This window comes from Artemia sp. Qi Xiang Cuo, chromosome 6, assembly GCF_049724085.1.
Source record: "Artemia sp. Qi Xiang Cuo chromosome 6, ASM4972408v1, whole genome shotgun sequence".
Lineage (NCBI taxonomy): Eukaryota > Metazoa > Arthropoda > Branchiopoda > Anostraca > Artemiidae > Artemia > Artemia sp. Qi Xiang Cuo.
In genome coordinates, this window is record NC_142799.1 from 84,887,391 (window position 1) to 84,910,030 (window position 22,640).

Here is a 22,640-nt window from a genome sequence, read left to right on the forward strand (position 1 = left end):
GTTCTACATGGTAACAATTGTAACAATACCACTAACAATTTTGATATTTCTGTGCAATAATGTGGAATTTGGTAACATGTTAACTTAACTTTATAGAAGTTTAAACGAAATAATTTTAAATTTTTTATAGAAACTGCATTAGTTTAAATGAAAAGTAGTAAATGCAATTTAATTTTGATTTTGTAATTCAGCCTTTTTTATAGAAACTGCAGTTTTACGAGCTCTTTTCGTACCATTGTCAATTCTATCGCATATGCTGAATGCAATTACAAACCGGTTTTTCTCAGATCTTACAGATCAAAATTTTTGAGTGGGGTTGGAGATATTGAACAAGTATCTAAATTAAAATAATTCGAAAGAAGGTAAATGTGTTTCTGCTATTGTTAGCAAAAAGTATAGATGTGTTTCTGAACTTTTAATACAGTTTTAAATCATTCTGTAGTTCTACATGGTAACAATTGTAACAATACCACTAACAATTTTGATATTTCTGTGCAATAATGTGGAATTTGGTAACATCTTAACTTAACTTTATAGAATTTTAAACGAAATAATTTTAAATTTTTTATAGAAACTGCATTAGTTTAAATGAAAAGTAGTAAATGCAATTTAATTTTGATTTTGTAATTCAGCCTTTTTTATAGAAACTGCAGTTTTACGAACTCTTTTCGTACCAGAGTCAACTCTATCGCATATGCTGAATGCAATTATAAACCGGTTTTTCTCAGATTTTACAGATCAAAATTCTTGAGTGGGGATTGGAGATAAACATGTTAACTTAACTTTATAGAAGTTTAAACGACATAATTTCAAATTTTTTATAGAAACTGCATTAGTTTAAATGAAAAGTAGTAAATGCAATTTAATTTTGATTAAAGCTCTTTTAAAAGATACAAAAACTACTTATTGTAAACAAAAAATTAGTTTTTAATGACCACCAATTAAATAAAAACCACACTGAATCAGACAACTGAGTCTCTCAAACCCATTAAAGCTCTTTTAAAAGATACAAAAACTACTTATTTAACATAAAAATTTCGTTTTTAATGACCACCAAGTAAAGAAAAACCACACGGAATCAGGCAACTGAGTCTCTCAAACCCCGTAAAGCTCTTTTAAAAGATACAAAATCTACTTATTTAACACAAAAATTTCATTTTTAATGACCATCAAGTAAAGAAAAACCATACGGAATCCGGCAACTGAGTCTCTCAAACCCCGTAAAGCTCTTTTAAAAGATACAAGAACTACTTATTTAAAACAAAAATTTCGTTTTTAATGACCACCAAGTAAAGACAAACCACACGGAATCAGGCAACTGAGTCTCTCAAACCCCTTAAATCTATTTTAAAGTATAAAAAAAACAAATTATTTAACAAAAAAATTTCGTTTTTAATGACCACCAAGTAAAGAAAAACCACACGGAATCCGGCAACTGAGTCTTTCAATCCCCGTAAAGCTCTTTTAAAAGATACAAAAACCTACTAATTTAACGCAAAAATTTCGTTTTTAATGACCACTAAGTAAAGAAAAACCACACGGAATCAGGCAACTGAGTCTCTCAAACCCCTTAAAGCTCTTTTAAAAGTTAAAAAAACTAGTTTTTTAACACGAAATTTTATATTTTAATTACAACAAATTAAAGAAAAACCACACGGAATCAGGCAACATAGTCTATCAATCTCCGTAAAGCTCTTTTAAAAGATACAAAAACATATTATTTAACACAAAAATTTCTATTTTAATGACCACCAAGTAAAGTAAAACCACAAGGAATCAGGCAACTGAGTCTCTCAATCCCCTTAAAGCTGTTTTAAAAGATACAAAAACTACTGATTTAACACAAAAATTTATTTTGTAATGACCACCAAGTAAAGAAAAACCACACGGAATCAGGCAACTGAGTCTCTCAAACTCCTTAAAGCTCTTTTAAAAGATACAAAAACTAATTATTTAACACAAAAATTTCGTTTTTAATGACCAGCAATTAAAGAAAAACCACACGGAATCCGGCAACTGAGTCTCTCAATCCCCGTAAAGCTCTTTTAAAAGATACAAGAACTACTTATTTAACACAAAAATTTCGTTTTTAATGAGCACCAAGTAAAGAAAAACCACACGGAATCAGGCAACTGAGTCTCTCAAACCCCTTAAAGCTATTTTAAAAGATACAAAAACTACTTATTTAACACAAAAATTTCTTTTTTAATGACCACCAAGTAAAGGAAAACCACACGGAATTAGGCAACAGAGTTTCACAAACCCAGAAAAGCACTTTTAAAAGATACAACAACTCATTATTTAACACACAAATTTCGTTTTTATCGACCACCAAGAAAAGTAAATCAACACGGAATTAGGCAACTGAGTCTCTCAATCCCCGTCAAGCTCTTTTAAAAGATATAAAAACTGCTTATTTAACACAAAAATTTAGCTTTTAATGACCACCCAGTAAAGAAAAACCACAGGGAATCAGGCAACTGAGTCTCTCAAACCCCTTAAAGCTCTTTTAAAAGATACAAAAACTAATTATTTAACACAAAAATTTCTTTTTTAATGACCACCAAGTAAAGAAAAACCACACGGAATCCGGCAACTGAGTCTCTCAAACCCCGTAAAGCTCTTTTAAAAGATACAAGAACTACTTATTTAACACAAAAATTTCGTTTTTAATGAACACCAAGTAAAGACAAACCACACGGAATCAGGCAACTCAGTCTCTCAATCCCCTTAAAGCTATTTTAAAAGATACAAATACTAATGATTTAATACAAAAATTTCGTTTTTATTGAACACTAGGTAAAGAAAAACTAATGGGAATTCGGCAACTGAGACTCTAAATCCCCGTAATCATATTTTTAAATATAAAGAAAACAAATAGGTATAACGATATATTCATTTTTAATGAAAACCAGGTAAATAAATACCACATGGAATCAGGCAACTGAGTCTCTCAAACCACTTAAAGCTCTTTTAAAAGATACAAAAACTACTTATTTAGCACAAAAATTTCGTTTTAATGACCACCAAGTAAAGAAAAACCACACGGAATTAGGCACCTGAGTCTCTCAAACACTGTAAAGCTCTTTTAAAAGATACAAAAAATGACAACCAAGTAAAGAAAAACTACACTGAATCAGGCAACTGAGTCTCTCAAACCCCTTAAAGCTCTTTTAAAAGATACAAATACTACTAATTTAACACAAAAATTTCTTTTTTAATGACCAACAAGTAAAGAAACCCACACGGAATCCGGCAACTGAGTCTCTCAATCCCTTTAAAGCTCTTTTAATAGATACAAAAACTACTTATTTAACACTAAAATTTCGCTTTTAATGACCATCAACTAAAGCAAAACCACACGGAATCAGGCAACTGAGTCTCTCAAACCCCTTAAAGCTCTTTTAAAAGATACAAAAACTACTTATTTAACACAAAAATTTCGTTTTTAATGGCCACCAAGTAAAGAAAAACCACACGGAATCCGGCAGCTGAGTCTCTCAATCCCCGTAAAGCTCTTTTAAAACTGTGACAAGCTAAACCACGACAAAGCACTACTCTCGTGGAACTCAATCCCCATTTAACTCAACCCCCGTGCCACTGCCCCCCCGTGTAACGGCACCCCGGTCTAACCGAAACCCCCGTGGAACTGGACCCCCTTTAACTGAACTCTCATGCAACTCACCCCACCATGCAACCCAAATCCCTCAAAACACTTTACAGTCATTTCTCGTTAAATTGACAATACGCTCCAAAACATCACTTGTGTATTATACAGTACATAATCATGGCATCTCCTCCAATTCACAAATCCCATTACCCCTTTTTTTGCAAAGGTTAATCAAACATCTCCGACTTTAAAAGCATTAAAAAATTTTCCACTCACTAATTACCACTTTTTTGCAAATGCTAAACAAGAAAAAAAAACTGTCTGCTTTTCAAAAACTTGTCCGTTAAAACTCGAAACAAGACGCACTGGATTTATAATACAGGTTTAATTAATTGCGTAAATCTCTTGGCAAAGAGTGTAATGACCTGTAGAATAGAATACCTACCAGAAAAACCTGTATGGTACGGAGGGGCCATAGAAGTATAAGGTACTACCAGAAAAACCTGTTTGGTACGGTGGCGTTGGCAAAATGGTACTTCCTTCTCTACTAGGGCAAGAGTTATGAGTTATGCCCTGGGGCGTATAAAGCTTTTATTGAAATCTTTGTCGTAAAAACTTGAAAAAGGGTCATTCGATTGAAAATTCAAAGTGCCCTTTTTAATAGTCGAAAGTGATTTGAGGGTAACTAACCCCTCTCTCATGCCCATCTTTTCCCCAAACACATCCAATCAATATTTTAGATAGCCATTTTATTCAACGCAGTTGAAACTTTTGGAAATTAGGTCTTTAAAGATGACAACCCCCCGTCCACCCACAGCCCTCAGGACAATGGTTCTAAGTTATGCCCTGGGGGCATATAACGTTTTTATTGAAATCGTAGGAACTTCAAAAGGGTTCAAGGGCTCATTAAATTGGAAATTGAACGTGGCTAGTGCATTTTTTAATAGTTTAAAGTGATTTGCCGACTGATGTTAAGCGTCACAATATGGTGGGTGTGTGTTTGTGTGTGTGTGTGTGTGTGTGCGTGTGTGCGTGTGCGTCTGCGTGTGCGTGTGCGTGTGCGTGTGTGTGTGTGTGTGCGTGTGCGGGTGGGTGTGCGTGTGTGTGTGCGTGTGTGTGTGCGTGTGTGTTTGTGTGTGTGTGTGTGTGTGTGTGTGTGTGTGTGTGTGTGTGTGTGTGTGTGTGTGTGTGTGTGGGTGTGTGTGTGTGTGTGGGTGTGTGTGTGTGTGTGTGTGTGTGTGTGTGTGTGTGTGTGTGTGTGTGTGTGTGTGTGTGTGTGTGTGTGTGTGTGTGTGTGTGTGTGTGTGTGTGTGTGTGTGTGTGTGTGTGTGTGTGTGTGTGTGTGTGTGTGTGTGTGTGTGTGTGTGTGTGTGTGTGTGTGTGTGTGTGTGTGTGTGTGTGTGTGTGTGTGTGTGTGTGTGTGTGTGTGTGTGTGTGTGTGTGTGTGTGTGTGTGTGTGTGTGTGTGTGTGTGTGTGTGTGTGTGTGTGTGTGTGTGTGTGTGTGTGTGTGTGTGTGTGTGTGTGTGTGTGTGTGTGTGTGTGTGTGTGTGTGTGTGTGTGTGTGTGTGTGTGTGTGTGTGTGTGTGTGTGTGTGTGTGTGTGTGTGTGTGTGTGTGTGTGTGTGTGTGTGTGTGTGTGTGTGTGTGTGTGTGTGTGTGTGTGTGTGTGTGTGTGTGTGTGTGTGTGTGTGTGTGTGTGTGTGTGTGTGTGTGTGTGTGTGTGTGTGTGTGTGTGTGTGTGTGTGTGTGTGTGTGTGTGTGTGTGTGTGTGTGTGTGTGTGTGTGTGTGTGTGTGTGTGTGTGTGTGTGTGTGTGTGTGTGTGTGTGTGTGTGTGTGTGTGTGTGTGTGTGTGTGTGTGTGTGTGTGTGTGTGTGTGTGTGTGTGTGTGTGTGTGTGTGTGTGTGTGTGTGTGTGTGTGTGTGTGTGTGTGTGTGTGTGTGTGTGTGTGTGTGTGTGTGTGTGTGTGTGTGTGTGTGTGTGTGTGTGTGTGTGTGTGTGTGTGTGTGTGTGTGTGTGTGTGTGTGTGTGTGTGTGTGTGTGTGTGTGTGTGTGTGTGTGTGTGTGTGTGTGTGTGTGTGTGTGTGTGTGTGTGTGTGTGTGTGTGTGTGTGTGTGTGTGTGTGTGTGTGTGTGTGTGTGTGTGTGTGTGTGTGTGTGTGTGTGTGTGTGTGTGTGTGTGTGTGTGTGTGTGTGTGTGTGTGTGTGTGTGTGTGTGTGTGTGTGTGTGTGTGTGTGTGTGTGTGTGTGTGTGTGTGTGTGTGTGTGTGTGTGTGTGTGTGTGTGTGTGTGTGTGTGTGTGTGTGTGTGTGTGTGTGTGTGTGTGTGTGTGTGTGTGTGTGTGTGTGTGTGTGTGTGTGTGTGTGTGTGTGTGTGTGTGTGTGTGTGTGTGTGTGTGTGTGTGTGTGTGTGTGTGTGTGTGTGTGTGTGTGTGTGTGTGTGTGTGTGTGTGTGTGTGTGTGTGTGTGTGTGTGTGTGTGTGTGTGTGTGTGTGTGTGTGTGTGTGTGTGTGTGTATGTGTATTGGTGTGTGTGTGTGTGTCTGTGTGTATGTGTATGTATCTTTGTCAAGAAATTGTCTGTCCAGTATGCATCTCAAATCATCGTTTTATACATATTCTCAGTAGGATACCATAAATAATTCCCCGGAACAGATCATTGTTAACACCTACCAAAAACCTAATTGATAAATCGAATGTGCTAATAACCTGTTACAATATTTTGACGCTTGACATCAGTCGGCAAATGTCCCGGAAACAATACATTCAATGTATTTCTAAAATCATAATATTTATAATGGCTTGTTGACTAAATCGAGTTACCAGTCCTTTTAGCTTAGGAAATGATGGGTCTCACGTTTGATTACTAAATCAAACACAAATTTTATAAAATCAATGGGAAGTTGCTTAGAAGCTAATAAACTTATCGTTGGAAAAGAAAACTTAGAATAAAAACAATGTCCTCTGTTGTTTAATAATGAAACAATGCTTAAGATAAGGACCGGAAGCCCCGTCAGAAGGTTGGCATTCTAACAGAAACATTTTTTATCATAGACCTCAAGATATGTCTGTTGTATAATTGCAATGTATATTTACGGTTGGTTATGTCTGTTATTATATGGTTGGTTATGTGTCTTTTTGTATGGATTTCCTTGTATCTGTTGATGACGGCAGCATTGGGTCCCGCTCGGAGTATAGGCCCGCTAGGAAGGATTGCCTATTTGCCTACTTCTTCTGCATACTGTATGTATTGATGGAAAAGAAAACATGTCACCATCTATAACTGCAATTAACAATAACGTCATCTTTGATTTTGATTATGTAGATGACACCATTGGGGAAATGATCTTAAACAGCTAAGGAAGAAAAGAGTAGCCCTATGTCCCCCGTTAAACAGATTGACACAAAAAGAGGTTACTGTCCGCTCATTTAGATTGACACAATAAGGGAGTACTGTTTGCTCTTTTAGACTGATCCAATAAGGGGGTACTGTCCATTCTCTTAGATTTACACAATAATGGGGTACTGTCCATTCTCTTGGACTGATTCAATAAGGGGGCACTCTCTGCTCTCTTGGATTGATACAGTGAAGGGGTACTGTACGCTCTCTTAGACTGCCCATCCAATAAGACTGCTTATCCAATAAGAGGTTACTGTCCACTCACTTAGATTGACCCAATAATGGGGTACTGCCCTCTCATTTAGATTGACACAGTAAGGGGTACTGCCCGCTTGTAACTGTTAACACTATAAGGGGGTACTTCTCTCTCATTTAGATTGACACATTACTACTTTCTAATTTCAGGAGTCCTCTTGTTGGAGTTACATCAAGTTTTTTTCAATTCTTCGGGGTTTTTACCACGTTCCTGCATCTTCTAGTAAGACTGAGCTTACAAGTGCATTGAGTATCCGCATCTTTGTAAGGTATCCGACAACAGCGCTGCGCTAGATTTTGCGCTTGAGTTTTCCCATGATGAAAGATACCTTGGCAATTCTTGCGTTGACTTTACTCTTGAACGAACCATCATTTAAAGAAAGGAGTCGAGTTACATAAAGTCGTTTTCAGCTGCTACTTGGTTTTCTCATACTTAGATTGCAGAAGAGGATCGTTGATACTGCTGTGGATAAATAAACATCATTTTTGTTTTTCTGCAGCCGATGTTCGGCCCAACTTTCCTAGCTTTTTCTCTTGTGACTCGAGGGTTCGAGGATGTTTTTATTAGTTTCCAGTCGTCAGCGAAGTCAGCGACACTCAAAGCTTTGTCACCAAACTTTGGTCCAAAGTTCTAAACTAAAGTTTCAAATGAAAACTAAAAGATTCGATTGAAAGAAAAAACTTGCTAAGGTAAAGGTTTGTGGCCGTGAAGCTATGATTTCACAATCTCAGTTATTTTGAAGATGAAAAATTACCCATTTTTCAACCTGAAAACTAATTATCAAAGAAAAATTGCTACAGAGAATATAAATTAAAATAGTTTTTGATCCCTCAGAGCTGCTGTGAATCTTTTTTTTTTTTACTGAGATACTGTAAAGTGTATGTCTCGGTATTGAACATGAAACATAACGTTAAAGCTAGAAGTTTTTTATTAAAATTTAAAAATATGACTTTAGATTAAAATTAAAACTTTAACTAAAAGTGGAAAAAATTTTAAGACAAAGGGAAAAAAGGCAAAGAGAAAAACAGGCCAGCACGAAGTAAACTTTATTTTTCAGTTATTCCTCCTTCAATTAACCGAAGAACTACAAAAGAAAAGTCTACAAAAGGAAAAGAACAAAAATCATGTTATTTGGCTTTCTCATTCGCTGTGAATCATACATCTTTCAGACGAAAATAGTATAAAAAGCAACACAAGTTGAACTATTTATTTGTTGAATAAACAGCTAGCCAAGGGGTAAAACTGGCAAAGGTAAAACTAGTGGACAGAAAAAGAGACTTTGGTGTGATTGGCTGTATTCCAACAGAATTTTCATCCTTAAAATTCAAAATCAAACAGATTATCATTGCTCGAGCAGCATAAAGCGTTACAGCAACCTCTGATCGGCTCTAAAAAATAAGTTATTGAGGGAGCAAAGATTTAGTATTATTTCTTCACTTTTGACTAGAGGAGTAGCAGTCACAATCTTCTCATGATACCATTGAAAGTAGTTGCTACAAATAGGGGTGGAAAATAGCTAATTTCCCGCACCGGTCAGCAAGGATTGCCATGGGTGGTACAAAATTACTACCTTTATTAACTTTTAATCAAGTAGTACTTTTTTAGTACTACTTTAACTACAAGTTTCAAACTAAACCACAAGTGCTTAATCTATTGTTAACTAACAGCTTTTTAATAAATTAATTATTATCTTTAAGAATCAATTAAGAAAACTGGTGATTATAATAATACATCTTAATATAGACAGATACATCTCCTTCACAAATGAGATCTTACACATCCTCAACTTTCTAAAAGTGATTGAAGAAACTTGTCTTTGAAGAACAAGAATAAAAATATATTTTAGGCTACTTTAAACGTTCCAAGACTCGAAGTATCTTTTGCTAAAAACAGTTTAAGATAAAAGTATGATACCCAAAAAATTTTTTTTGGATTGGTGAGCTGGATTTAAGATCCTTTGTCCGAGAGGACCAGGGTTTTATTCCTAGTGTACTCAATTATTTGGTTTGGGACAGGGGTTAGTGGCGTCACTCTGTAAGCTCAGTCAGAGTCGACCCAGCCTTAAATGGGTACCTGGAGAAATTTGGGGAAGGTAAAAAGGAAGGGTGTGCAAAAGCACAGGATGGTTGGCCACCAACCACCCATTGCACTTCCTGGCTGAAGGGCCAAGAAAAGGAGATCAGCACCACCGGTAGGGACTGTAAATTCTAATGCCGTATTCTTTACCTTTACCTTAGACGATCCAAGACTCGAAGCATCTTTTGCTAAAAACAGCTTGAGATAAAAGTATGACGCCCAAAAAAAAAACTTTAAAAAGGCAGATATCGAGGTGTAGTCAATATCTTCCATCTGTAGCGGTTGGTAATTTTGTAGTAGAGGGGTATGAAAGAAGAATATTTTACCTTAGACGTCTAACACTTTTTTGTTAAAATAACCTTAAATAATAAGTCTGATGAAAAAATGGCCAGTTTTTCGTTTCAACTTTTGGTTTACAAAATTAGGAATGTTCACATTGCTAGTTCAAGATTTTTAAATAATATTTCATGTGATTTTTCTTTGAAGAAAAAATATTGGCTATAAATGCTGTTTTTTTAATTCATGTTTTCAATTAAGCGTCAAAAGGGAGGGCAGATTTCCCCTTATTGCTGCCCTCCGCTCTTTTATTAGTCTTCTTAGTAGATAAAAAACGAACAGGAAAGACCACGCCTTTCAGCAATGCTAGCATGAACAAGGAAAACAGAACACTCTTCTACTTTAGCATTCTTAGTTGTATTTTACCAATTTTTAAATTGCCCAAAAAAAGAAGCGAGCCGGTTACCGTTGTTCACCAATTGAGGAAAGCTAAAGCACCAATTAAGACGGGAGGGTTACGCTATTTTGAGACAATTTTCAACTGATATTGCATGAAAACCTGCCCTTTTAAGCTATGTTTGTTCAGGGCTTAAGCCACTATGTTACTTTATGGCAAAAGTGACGCATGGCTAGGTCACTTGCACAACAGAATACTAGTCAATACTAAAGATTAAATAAAAAAAAACATTTTTTTCAACTGAAAGTAAGGAGCTACATTAATACTCAAAACGAACAAAAAATTTACGTAATTGAGGGGTTTCGCCTCCTTATAAATACCTCACTTTTTACGCTAAAGTTAGAAGAACCCTGAATAACAAAGGCCGTTTAATTAGAATAAATAGCTCTTTTGAAATTACTAAAGTTACTTTTGCTTAAAGAGCGAGATATTTTTGAGGGGGCAAATAATTTCTGTTCGTTTTAAGTTTTAATGTAGCTCCTTACTTTTAGTTGAGAAAAATTGTTTTTTATTTAATTTCTGATTGTTAAACAAATAGTGCTGGAAAATATAGCCCCCCCCCTCATGGAAATCCTCTTACCCTATAAAAATTCCCTCATGAAAAGATCCTCCCACGTAACCCCTTCCCTTCAATCCCACCAAAAAAATCCCCCCTGAAAACGTAGGTATAGTTCCCAATAACCAATACTGTATGTAAACAATGGACAAAGTTCATAACTTGCAGCCCTTACCCGGGGACTGTGGGGGATTAAGTCGTCCTCAAAGACATAGCTATTAAATTTTTAGACTATGTTGAACAAAATGGCTATCTCAAAATTTGTATCTGGTGACTTTGGGAAACAAATGGGCGTGGGAGGGGCCCTAGTTGCGGTCCATTTTTTGTCACTTAAAAACAGTACTAGAACTTTTAATTTCCGTTTCAATGAGCCCTCTCACGACATTCTAGGACTACTGGGTCAATAAAATCATCTCTGGGGGGAAAAAATAAATAAAACGCATCCCGTGATCTTTCTTCTGAAAAAAACAACAAAATTCCACATTTTTGCAGATAGGAGCTTGAAACTTCTACAGTAGATTTTTTTGATACATTGAAACTGATCGTGTGATTTTCATTAAGATTCTTTTACTTTTAGGGGCTGTTTACCCCTCTTTCGGATATACGGTAAATTTTCTCAGGCTCGTAACTTTTGATGGGTATGACTAAGCTTGACAAGACTTATGTCTTTAAAATCAGCATAAAAATTCATTTCTTTTAATGTATCTATTGGCATCAATATTCTGTTTTTTGTAGTTTCGGTTACTATTGAGCCGGGTCGCTCCTTACCAACAGTTCGTTACCACGAACTGTTTTATACCACTCAGCAAATTGTTATTTGTAGTGAACATTAAGGGAAGGCCTGATGGACTAAAACAAAGTACAAGTATTCTTGCATACAAAGCCAGTCAAGAACCATTAAAAACAATGTATAATGTTTAAAATAGACGACAAGGTAATCCAGTCAAGTCCATGTAATAAGAGTGGGAAAGGAAAGGAAACGAAAGAAAGGGAAACGGAAAAAAATAAACTACCATTTTGTTACCTCAGCATTTTGCAATATTTGCATTTTTCTTTGTTTTTAACATTACTGGCCATCAGAACTGAATATCTTTTTTTTTTTTTATTTATGGTTTTTGTCTTCCTCGAGGGACTGCTTTTTAATGATGTTGTCCGGGCAAAGACAAAAGTGAAGGATTGAATACCAATTATCCAAGTCTAGCTTGGTTAACTAGCAAATTTGATTGTAAATCTAACTGAAAAAAGGGTTTTATTTTGAAAATAAATTACACCACCGGAACCATAAGCTATTATTTTATTCAGGTTGTGGATATAATTGGAAAAAAAACATTATTTAATTGATATTTTTTTAGATACTTGAAGTAGAATACGCATGCATAAATTTACTTTAGAGGAGAGGCAATATTAGGGTGGTAGGCTGCCTGAAGTTGAAAAACGGGTCAAGCGATACAAAAAAAGTTTTAGAGACAAAGACAATTGGAAATAGACCCTTTTTCATATTTTTTTCGATAAATATTGTTCCACTATCAAACAAAAATTGGTTTGGAACTTTACCTTTTGGACTCTATATCCCAATTATCAATATTTGCCTTTAATTTGAATTCCTAGATACTATCTGTATGAACGTACAAAGTTAAGAGTTGTTAATTGCTTCGAAGTTAAAAGGTCGAAAGAAACTTGACTTAATCAGTTTGGTTCCTGATCAGCTCGTAATTTCAACGTCTTTCGAGAGTTGTTGATAAAAAACAAAACAAAAACTTTTAAATCTTGATAGTTAGTAGACATGAATAGTTTAGTTAGATATTCTTTTAAAATGTTCCGATTCAGTTAAACAAACATTTTCATTGGAAAATACAAGTGATTGATACTTCGTTTCTTTTTGTATAAACCAAAAAAAAGGAAAACAACAAGATAAATCTAAACCAGGCAAGTTGAAACACTAGATTCGGAACGTTTTGAAATATCAAATTACCTTTTTTTAAACAAAATGGAGGGCAGAGCACTCAAAGCTCGTGAATTCAATAATGGATCCAAAAAGAGTCGAGGGTTGAAGTTCGTTTTTCAACAAACTTTTCAAAATAAAACCAAATAGACTTTGACATGCGTAGCACATGTGAATTTATTTTTTGTTTTAAGAATTATTGAAAAAGTCACCTCCTCTCCCCTTAGTGGCATCACATTCAAAATTTTCAAAGAGATATATAAAATTTGACTTTAAATGCCACAAACTCTTATTTCTACTTAAATTATTATCACCAATTTAATATTTCATCTTTACTATTTAAAATAACAGCCAAAGAGGGGTTTCGCACTATCGTGCTTCTGTAAATTAACTTTATCTTGGACAAAATGCCATACCGCAAGAGCACGTCCTCTCTTCACGTGAAGTACACGCTTACGGTGGCTAACTTATTATCAAAATTCCATCATGTTTTTCAACAATACCAAAAAAAAAATTCACAATTTTTAATCATGGATATATATGACAAGAATAAAAGATGTCGTACTTTTAGCTAAACACCATTATTTATTTTCTAAAGAAACCAGTAAAAAATATTATAATAAAAGGATAAAAATTGTCTAGAGCGTTGGCAAGTTATTGTTGATGTTTCGGTTGCCGTGTCTTTTTAGAGACACAGGTAGCAAGCTTGTGACCAAACCTTGTGGCAGCAAGAACTGAACCCCAGACCCCAAATTACCGGAGCATCAACCGACTGCGCTACCAGGGTTTAATATTAAAAAACCGAGTAAATATTTCATGTAAAACTTTTGTGCTTTATAGTGCCGTACAACGAGTTGCATGCTGATTCTGCTCTGATTGACATTTTTGGACAAGTGGGTGCACCCATTTGCAAAACAATTGTAGCAACTGGGGCTTTGGCTGGATTAACTGTTTCATTATTTGGATCCATGTTTCCGCTACCTCGTGTTGTTTATGCAATGGCAACAGATGGGTAAGAATTTTTTGATAACCAGACTTCTGAAATAGCAATTATGAATGAAACGGTGACACAAATTCTGTATTTCAGTTTTCCTAGAAATAATTTGACATTAAAGAAAATTAAAAATTATAGAGATACGAAAGGGCTGATATAAGGTTTTCATTAAAAGCAAAAAGACTTCCCAATGTTGCTATCTTCGTATCATACTTCAAGGCATAGCAGGATATTATTTTCATAAGGAAAATTTTTAAGCATCAAGAGGCAGTTCTTTTGAAACTATTTTTTTATATTTAAACAGATGAAAATATGTAAAAACGGGTTTAATGTTTTAGTGGAAAGTAACAAAAAAACTTTATTACTTGTGTAGAATCCGGTAAGTACAAGAGAAGTGAAGTTTCGTTAATTCTAATGAATAAAAACAAAATAGGACTAAAATATATTAGTTTATGAATAAAATTGGGCCATATATGCACACATTAGGGGGGTGGGGTAAAGCATAGCACCTTTTAAATACGTAACCTAACCCAACCTTTTATTCCCCCTAAACCCCCAAAGACTAAAGCTTAAATATAGTTTCCGGATTGACAAACCCTTTGGTTTTACAGCATCCAGGCATTACCCGGTAAAATGCCTATCTGCTCTCGCAATGCAATTCTCTTGTACTTACCACTTTCTACACAAGTACCAAAACTTTTTTTGGCTCTAAATATTTCCAAGTCTAAGTTTTTGTTTTGTTTTTTTAGATGATCTCCAGCTTTTCTTACTATTCTTATGATACATGCGTTATGTGGTACTCTTCTTAGATCTGAAAGTTGCCAAGTCCAATTTATCGGAATCCTTCTTGATCAGAATTTGTTTGCAAATCCATCTGCTGTTAAACCCCTGTTAAATCCCGTTTACTTTATGTCCTTGGATGTGCTTCGCTTACTTTTGCATGGCTACATGAAACACTTCCAATTGTATTTCTATCTCTTACGTTTCTTTTTGTTTTGATCTGACTCTTATTTAGGAGTTATGGGGTTTTTATATTTCTTAACATTAGATATTATCGTCTCTTATTAGGTTGCTTGCTACCTCTGCAACCTGGATATTTGAAAGCTCTTCTTATTACCTGGGTTATCTTGGTAATATAAAAGTCCCTGCCATGCCTTGCATTCGATCTGATGTTAACCCTCTGGTTGTATCTTCAAGAGCATGGAATAGACTTCCGGTTGTTGCTCATAGTTGCCATTACTTTGGCACATTCAAACGTCTGTTGGTTAATTTTTTGAAATTTGCTTTAATTTATAAATGATTAGAGATAGTTTTAGTTTATTTACAATATAATTTTTACATTTGTTTATTTCTTATGTTTTTTTCTATTAAGTGGCCTTTTTTATAAGGGATTTATTTTCATTTTTTTTCTAGTTGGTTGGTCATATAAAATTCAGAATAGTTTATTAATTCCGGTGGCTATTTTCCTGTATCTTAATTTTAACCTATAATCTGTCATATGGGGATCTATTTTCTTTATTTATGTTTCTTTTTCTTTTTTTGCCAAGTCTTTGGAGTCCCACATTGCCTGATTTCAGTTGTGGTTTCTGTCATATTTTAATGAACTATCTTTCCTTCTGTATCTTCTTCTATTTTTTATTCTTTCTTTTTCTTTTTCTTCTCTCTTTTTTTTAATTAGATGTTTTTGCATTGCTCATGCTTAAGCGATTAATACTTTAATATTGCAAAGTTTCATTTTGTGATCCCCCCCCCCCATTGACCGGCTACGGAGCCTTTGTGGGGATCTGTGAGAGTTGTTGTTTTTTGTTGTTTTTTGTTTGTAAAAATATATCTATCTATCTATCTAATTAAGAAAATGTGTAATAAGTATTTCTGAACAGATTTCTTTTTATTCGTTAAGGTTTTCTTGTAAAAAATTTCATGTGTCTGATATTAATTTACTTTTCCGGCAAGTTTAATTATTAAAATAAATTGATTGTTCTGATTCAATAATTATTGAACAAAAATATTCATCACCATTTAAGTTTAAAAATAACATCAAGTAGCTCATTGGTGAGCCCCATTTTAGTTCAAGACATGTTAGTTTGGACAGTTATTTTCAAGTTTAAACCTTAAGAAAATGACGATAAATGATACTCTATTAAAACACATATAACTTTTTTTTCTTATATTTTATTTGCTTTCAAAACAACTACTGTGGTAGTTTCTGTTTTTTTTTAAAAATCTAGTATTTCTCTCTGCAAGATATATACCGTACCACCCGAAATATGAAAGTTTTACATTATTTTCCATTCAAAATAGTTTCTTCTTTTCAAATGTTTGTGTTTCAGAAAAAAATATATGCACATGCATTTCGGTTTATTGTTTAGCTTAAGTTTGTTGTGATTGATTTAGTTGTTGTTTTCTTGTTTCTTTTTTTTTTAAGTTGAAAAATTTTGTCTGTGGAAGTTTCATCGTTTATGATAATTTTCCTTTTACTTTGTTTTACTCGAGGAAGCAGTTGAAATTGTATCATTTGACATCATAGATCCTTTTGCCTTATCTCGGAAGCCTTATAACCTTCTAGTATAAGCACCAGATCATTACCAACAGCCAAAAAACTGATAGGAAAGCTTTCCGTTTTTTTTTAATCTTGATTTTTTTTTTAAATTGAAGATGTCATAGATAGCTGAAAAACGCAAGGCTTAGCTCTATCTATTTTGATTTTGTAGAAATATTCAAGAAAATTCTATTGAGCTGATTAATGCTAGTTTCTATAAAGTCATAAGTTTTGTTTATTTATATATTAATGATGCATGTAATTGGGCTGGATATACCATCAATCATCACAAGCTAGGGTAAAAGTTAGAACACTGGTAATAAAAAATAACAATAAATGTTATACCAAGTATTATAACAGGAACAAATAAAGGACAGATCACTTTTTGGGAGAAGATATTCATAATTTAGGTTCTTTTTATCCATTATTCTACCAAAAATACGGTTTCTCTGTTCCCAGGGAAAGGGAAGAGATTCATAACTAGCAACGTCACAATAACCAATAATCCTTGGGTATCAGAAATGGACTCGGTGGAGCGGAAATTGCTATTTAAAGTGCCCTTCTTAAGTAGCAAAATACATCACACCAAGTTTAAAAAAAAATTTCTGGAAATGTGTGGTACAATACAGCAATTTCAGCCCTAGGAGTGTCATTATGATGGCGCGCTAGGCCATGCATGCGGTAGTGCATTCGCACCTAAAGATACTCAAAATCCATGAAAAATAAATGGTCAATGCAAAAAAAAATGTGTTTTAAAGCTTTATTTAACTAAGTTGGTTAATTTGATGTTTCCTAAAATTATTTAGAGCAGTATCGAATTGCAAAACAGCTATTATGAAGAAACCCCAGTGGATCTTTGTGGGGGGGGAGGGGCTGAAGCCTCAAAAAGATAATTTAATAAGGTCAAATTTTTCAACTCTCTATAGATCTTCAGATAAATATAGAAGGAAGGATAGAATAAAAAAAGTAAGGAATTTAATCTCTACCTCTCTTTATCCGAGGAATATTTTTGGACTAAGCCTGTAACATGGGTGCTGCCGATGATAGCTTCCCTGCTATTGCAGAAATATATTAAATATGACAGAAGAAATTGCTTTCAAAATTTTACCTGTACAAAAGTGAGAGGGGGGGATCAAGAGTGCTGCCAGTAATTTCTCATGGGGATAAGTTCTATATTCATTTTATTATTCCTAAAAAATAAGATAAGTTTATTATTGATTTATTTTTTAAAATAAATTTCCTTGTCTCTCTCTAAAAAAAGAGGAATTGCACTTGTAAAATATTCTAATATATGTCAAGGAAAATAAAAGCTTACAGTTGATGAAGTTTGAATCGATTTACTCTGCATTCAATGTAAAAGATCAGGAAATCAACCTAAAAATATTAACGTATATTACTTCGCTGGACTGCTACACGGTAGAAAATAATTGGTAATGTGATTAGCTTGAAGTAGCTTGAAGTATCTGTGCTGCAGCCTGGGAATTATTTCTGTACTATATGTGTATAATACAGGTGTACTATGTATGTATGTATGTGTATGTATATATGTATGTGTATGTATGTGTATATATGTATGTATGTGTGTATATATATGTATATGTGTATATGTATGTATGTATGTATATGTGTATATATATGTACATATATATATATATATATATATATATATATATATATATATATATATATATATATATATATATATATATATATATATATATATATATATATATATATATATATATATATATATATATATATATATATATATATATATACATATATATATATACCGATTTTGACTGACATTGGCACTTTTTTGCACAAAGCCATCCCAGATATTAGAGTAATTATAAAAAAAAGTATGCAGATGCCAAGTTTGAATACTTGGCCTATTGTCTCAAGGTTAAAGAAATGGACGATGGAGAATACACCTACGCACATATTCAGGAGCCACATTACCTCGTTGAGACTGGAAACTATGAGTGTAGGTAAAATATTTAACTTACCAACTTAACCTACTTTAACTTTTCTTACCTTTAGCTTAACCTATATGCATATTCAGGACCTACTATACCACGTTGAGACCGAAAATTGTGTATACTGGGTAAATTTTCAACTTACCTATTTAGCTTACTTTAACTTATAGCCGTATCAATAGGGTTGCCACTGCTATTGCTTTATCACTATTTCTAGCGATTTTTTATATTACCTAAATAAAGAATTCACTAGATCAGCACATTTTACTCATTAACTGCATTTGTTCTTCTCATAAATACTTTCAGAATGGCACTAAAAAGAATAAAGAGCAAGGGTTAAGTTTTTATACAAGGGTTACGGGTTAAGTTATGGCCTTTGCAAAACAAAAGTGATCAGTTTATTTGGCATCCCCCAGGCCCTTCAGCGTGTCCCCAGGTTGCGATAGGGGAACGCTCTACAGATATGTAGGGTACCTCCATAGGAGGCATGGACCAAGGGGGGACCTTGTCCCTGGGGGTCCATAATATAATCTGGGGCACCCTGCCGGGGTCATAAATACAGGCTGAGGAGGAAGAAGGCCCCTCAAGTGTACACTCAAAGGGGCCCACTGGTTTGTCCACAGGTCCCATGAGTTGCAAACCTTCTCCCAGTAATGGATTAAATTGAATGGTGATGCAGAATACCATCGCGGGAGGATCCTCTGTAGGAGGACACCTGTGGCAGGGCGTAAGATCCAGATCTATGGACAACGGCATCTGCAAAGGGCTGTCTCGACCTTTTTGGGGCACCTGCAAGACTGGGAACCTTGCGGTCAACTCTATTCCCACTTGAGGAGTGGCGCCTCTCGAGGAAATTATAGCCTAATAAACGAAACAGCATTCGCACGAGATTCTGACTAATAGACAATTCTTCTGGGCGTGGTATGTCTTGATGGGCATCTTTGGGCTAAAAAACCTCTTCCTAGCTAATTTATCTATTACGGGTTGCCTCCCTATAGCATAATATTTGTAGGCATGAATATATAATGAGTCGGAGGTAATAGGCTTGAGATTGTCTGTACAGGATTTCGACTCTTGTTGATAGAAGAGCATCGCCAAGTGCTGAAAACCATGTTGAGACCAAGATGGGCCCAGGATTGCACAAAGCCTCCATTCATAGAGGTCCCAGGGACTTCTTGCTGTCCGGTTCTAAGCCGGCTTAAGCACTTCGGTGAAGACTTCAGAACATATGTGATCCCCGTCCTGCACTGCTATCCTGGATCATTGCTTTTCCAGAGGCGAAAATAATTTTAATGATTTAAAGAACATGAAAATTGGAACTTGGAATGTTACGACATTAAAAAATGACTATCGTATCGACATTTTGACTGATGTATTCAGATGATTTGAACTGGATTTATTAGGAGTTTCAGAAACTCCTATCCCAGGGGTAGGAAGTATGAAATTAGGTGATATAGAATTTGTTTACTCAGGCAGGAAGGATGGGGTAAATAGACAGGGAGTAGGGCTCATGATGAATGAGGAAGCTGCTAAATCTTGTTTAGGCTGGGAAGGTATTAATAATAGAATACTAATTGCTCATTTTATGACTAGAAAATTCAGGGTATCAGTTATAGCAGTATACGCCCCTGTAGAACCGACTGACGGAGATACTAGTGACTCAGATGAATTTTACTTACAGTTACAGGAGCAAATAGACAAGGCCCCAGGTAGAAATATGATGTTATTACTGGGAGATTTTAACGCCCAGGTTGGTAGAAATAGGGATATGTGGTATCCCAGCTTAGATAAATTTGGTGTAGGAAAAGAAAACAGTAATGGATACAGACTTTTGCAATTTTGTAGGTATAACAATCTAGTTATAACAAATACGGTGTTTGGTCATAAAATGGCTCATAAGTTAACTTGGCATTCACGTGCTGGCAAGATAGCAAACCTTACTGATTATGCTTTTGCAGACCAAAGACTAGCAGGACGAATACTGGATATTCGTGTGTATAGGGGTGTCATTATTGATGTTAAAAATAAATATCACCATCTAGTATTATCACAATTTAATTTAAAGCAGAAATTTCGGAAGGGTGACTACCTCCCGGGAAGTTATGATGTTAGTAGACTTCAGGATGAGAAAATGAGAGAAACTTTCCAGGAACAGTTGAATACTAAATTTGAGAGTTTAAAATTTGATAATGTGGAAGATGGTTGGAATAATTTTAGAAAAATAATTTGTGAAGTTGCTGAAGGTGTATTAGGGAAGACAGCTAGAACTGCAGCTAAGAATATTATTGAAAAAGATTTATGTTTAAAAGAAAGGAGAAAAGACTTGTACAAGAATTAACTGAGTGATAGATCGCATGGAAACAAAAGAAATGTAAAGAAAGTGAAAAAAGAGTTACAATGTGAATTAAAGAGGTGTAAAGTGGAGTTTATTGATAGAATTGCCGGGGATCTGGAAGATGCAATTGGACAACATAATAGCAAAATACTATGCTTGCATGTTAACAAATTGAAGGTGAACAGTCAATCTGGACATGTCCCAGTTAAAGATAAGAATGGGGTGGCAATTAGCGATAAGGAAAAAGCTAAAGCGAGACTGGCCGAACATTTTGAGAACTTGCTTAACCGAGATAGAGTTGCAGGAAAAAATATAGAGGAAAATGAAAAAGTTTGTGATACCTTGGATGTGAAGGAAGATTTGTTTTGTGAGGAGGAATTAGCAACAGCACTAAAAGGATTAGAGAATAATAAGGCTCTAGGTGCCGATAGGATGGTAATTGAGTTTCTTAAATATTGTTTCTCTGATGTCATAAATAAGTTATTGAAAATAATGAATATTATTTTTGAAAAAGGGGAAGTTCCTAACAATTTTAGGAAAACCTTAATTGTAACACTGTATAAGAAAGGTGATAAGAGTAAGTGTGGTAATTATCGAGGCATTAGTCTGGTCTCTGTAGGTAGCAAATTACTTAGTAATATGATACTTTTTAGACTGAGAGATGTTGTAGACAAAGTTTAAAAAGTAAAACAGTGTGGTTTTAGAAAAGGTAGAGGATGTGTCGACCAAATTTTCACTCTTAGGCTAATAATTGAGAACTACCTGATTTGTCAAGGACCTTTGGTCCTCGGTTTTATAAATTATGAGCAATTGTTCAATTTTGTTGGTAGAAGAGTTTTAGTAAAGGTTTTATCCTTGTATGGTATACCAGACAAACACATTAAAGTGATTAGTGGTATGTGCGAGAATAACGCTGCTCCAGTTAAGGCAGGAAATAGGGTTAGCAGCTGGTTTTGTATTAAATTAGGAGTTAAGCATGGTTGTGTTCTATCCCACTTTATATGGATTGTTTTGATGGATTTTCTCGTAAGCATCACAGGAAAGGCAGTAGGAGACAACGGAATCGAATTGGGAGGAAAAAGCCTCCTGGATTTGGATTATGCTGACGATTTAAGCATCCTAAATGAAAGTGTGAGCAAAATGAATGAAGTCTTAGAGGTTTTGCGAGTTCAGGGTGCTAGTATTGGTTTGAAAATTAATGTTAGGAAGACTAAGTCACTAAGGCTAGGAATATGTGAAGATGAAAAGGTGACCTTGGGTAATGAAAACATAGATCCGGTGGGCAGCTTCACTTACCTTGGTAGTATTATTAGTAAAGATGGTGGGAGCGGTGAAGATGTTAAAAATCGAATAGCCAAGGCTCAGGGTGTTTTTTCACAGATAAAAAATGTGTGGAAGAATAGGAAGATAAGTCTACAAACCAAGTTTAGATTATTAGAAGCTACAGTGAGGACAGTGCTCAAATATAGCTCTGAAGCATGGACGCTCTGAAAAGCGGAGGAAGATTTGCTAGATGTCTTCCAGAGAAATTGCTTAATGCTATACAGGCCACTATAGGAACGGATACCAGGAAAAATCTCCAACGCTTCCCTTGTAATCTCTAGGTCAGACTATTGACGAAAAAAATTTTTTTTGCATGATTTATTCAAAATTGTCAATTTTAGACCATGTTGTAAAAATACGACATCAGCCTCTCGAGTATATAAAAATGGGGCATTTTCACTTGGCGTGGAAGGCTTTAAAACAATTGTTTTTGGCAGTAAAGGCACAGTGGAAGGTCACATTTTTTGCATTGAAAAGTGGTATATCCCGATTTGCAATCTTTGCAGCGGCTCTGCTTTTCAGTCTTTTTTGGCCAGTGATCAAGTCCATCGGCTTGAGCAGATATTGCCGGTCGGATTCGATTGCGACTTCGAATGGGGCTGGGACTTGCTTCAACATCAGCGGATGGTCTAGCACGTTTGCGATGGGGCATCACACGCACCGAGGCATACAACCCTGCAGCAGCTATAGACCTGAAGGCTCTCAAGATCATCGGTTCGTCTGTCCTTGAAGTCAGCGCTTTGACGTCTGACCTGAAAAGAAGCCAGCTATTGCAGACTGCTGTGTCAATAAGCCACCAGAAGATTCTCATATACCATTTTCATGTCCGAAGATGAGTTCGGCACATCTCCACCAGCATTTCTGCTAAATCTACGCCGCCCATATGACGGTTGTACTCATAA

At 35.5% G+C, this 22,640-nt stretch overlaps 1 protein-coding gene across 1 annotated transcript in view; it reads left to right on the plus strand.

Moving 5' to 3' along the window:
• LOC148951691 (putative cationic amino acid transporter) overlaps window positions 1-22,640 on the plus strand; it is a gene marked incomplete at its 3' end in the record, with an annotated part of 330,385 nt that overhangs the window by 276,429 nt on the left and 31,316 nt on the right. Inside the window, exon 7 of the mRNA XM_089091193.1 lies at window positions 13,409-13,580. Within this exon, the coding sequence (XP_088947319.1) occupies window positions 13,409-13,580 (172 nt within the window). The remainder of the gene's footprint in view (window positions 1-13,408; window positions 13,581-22,640) is intronic.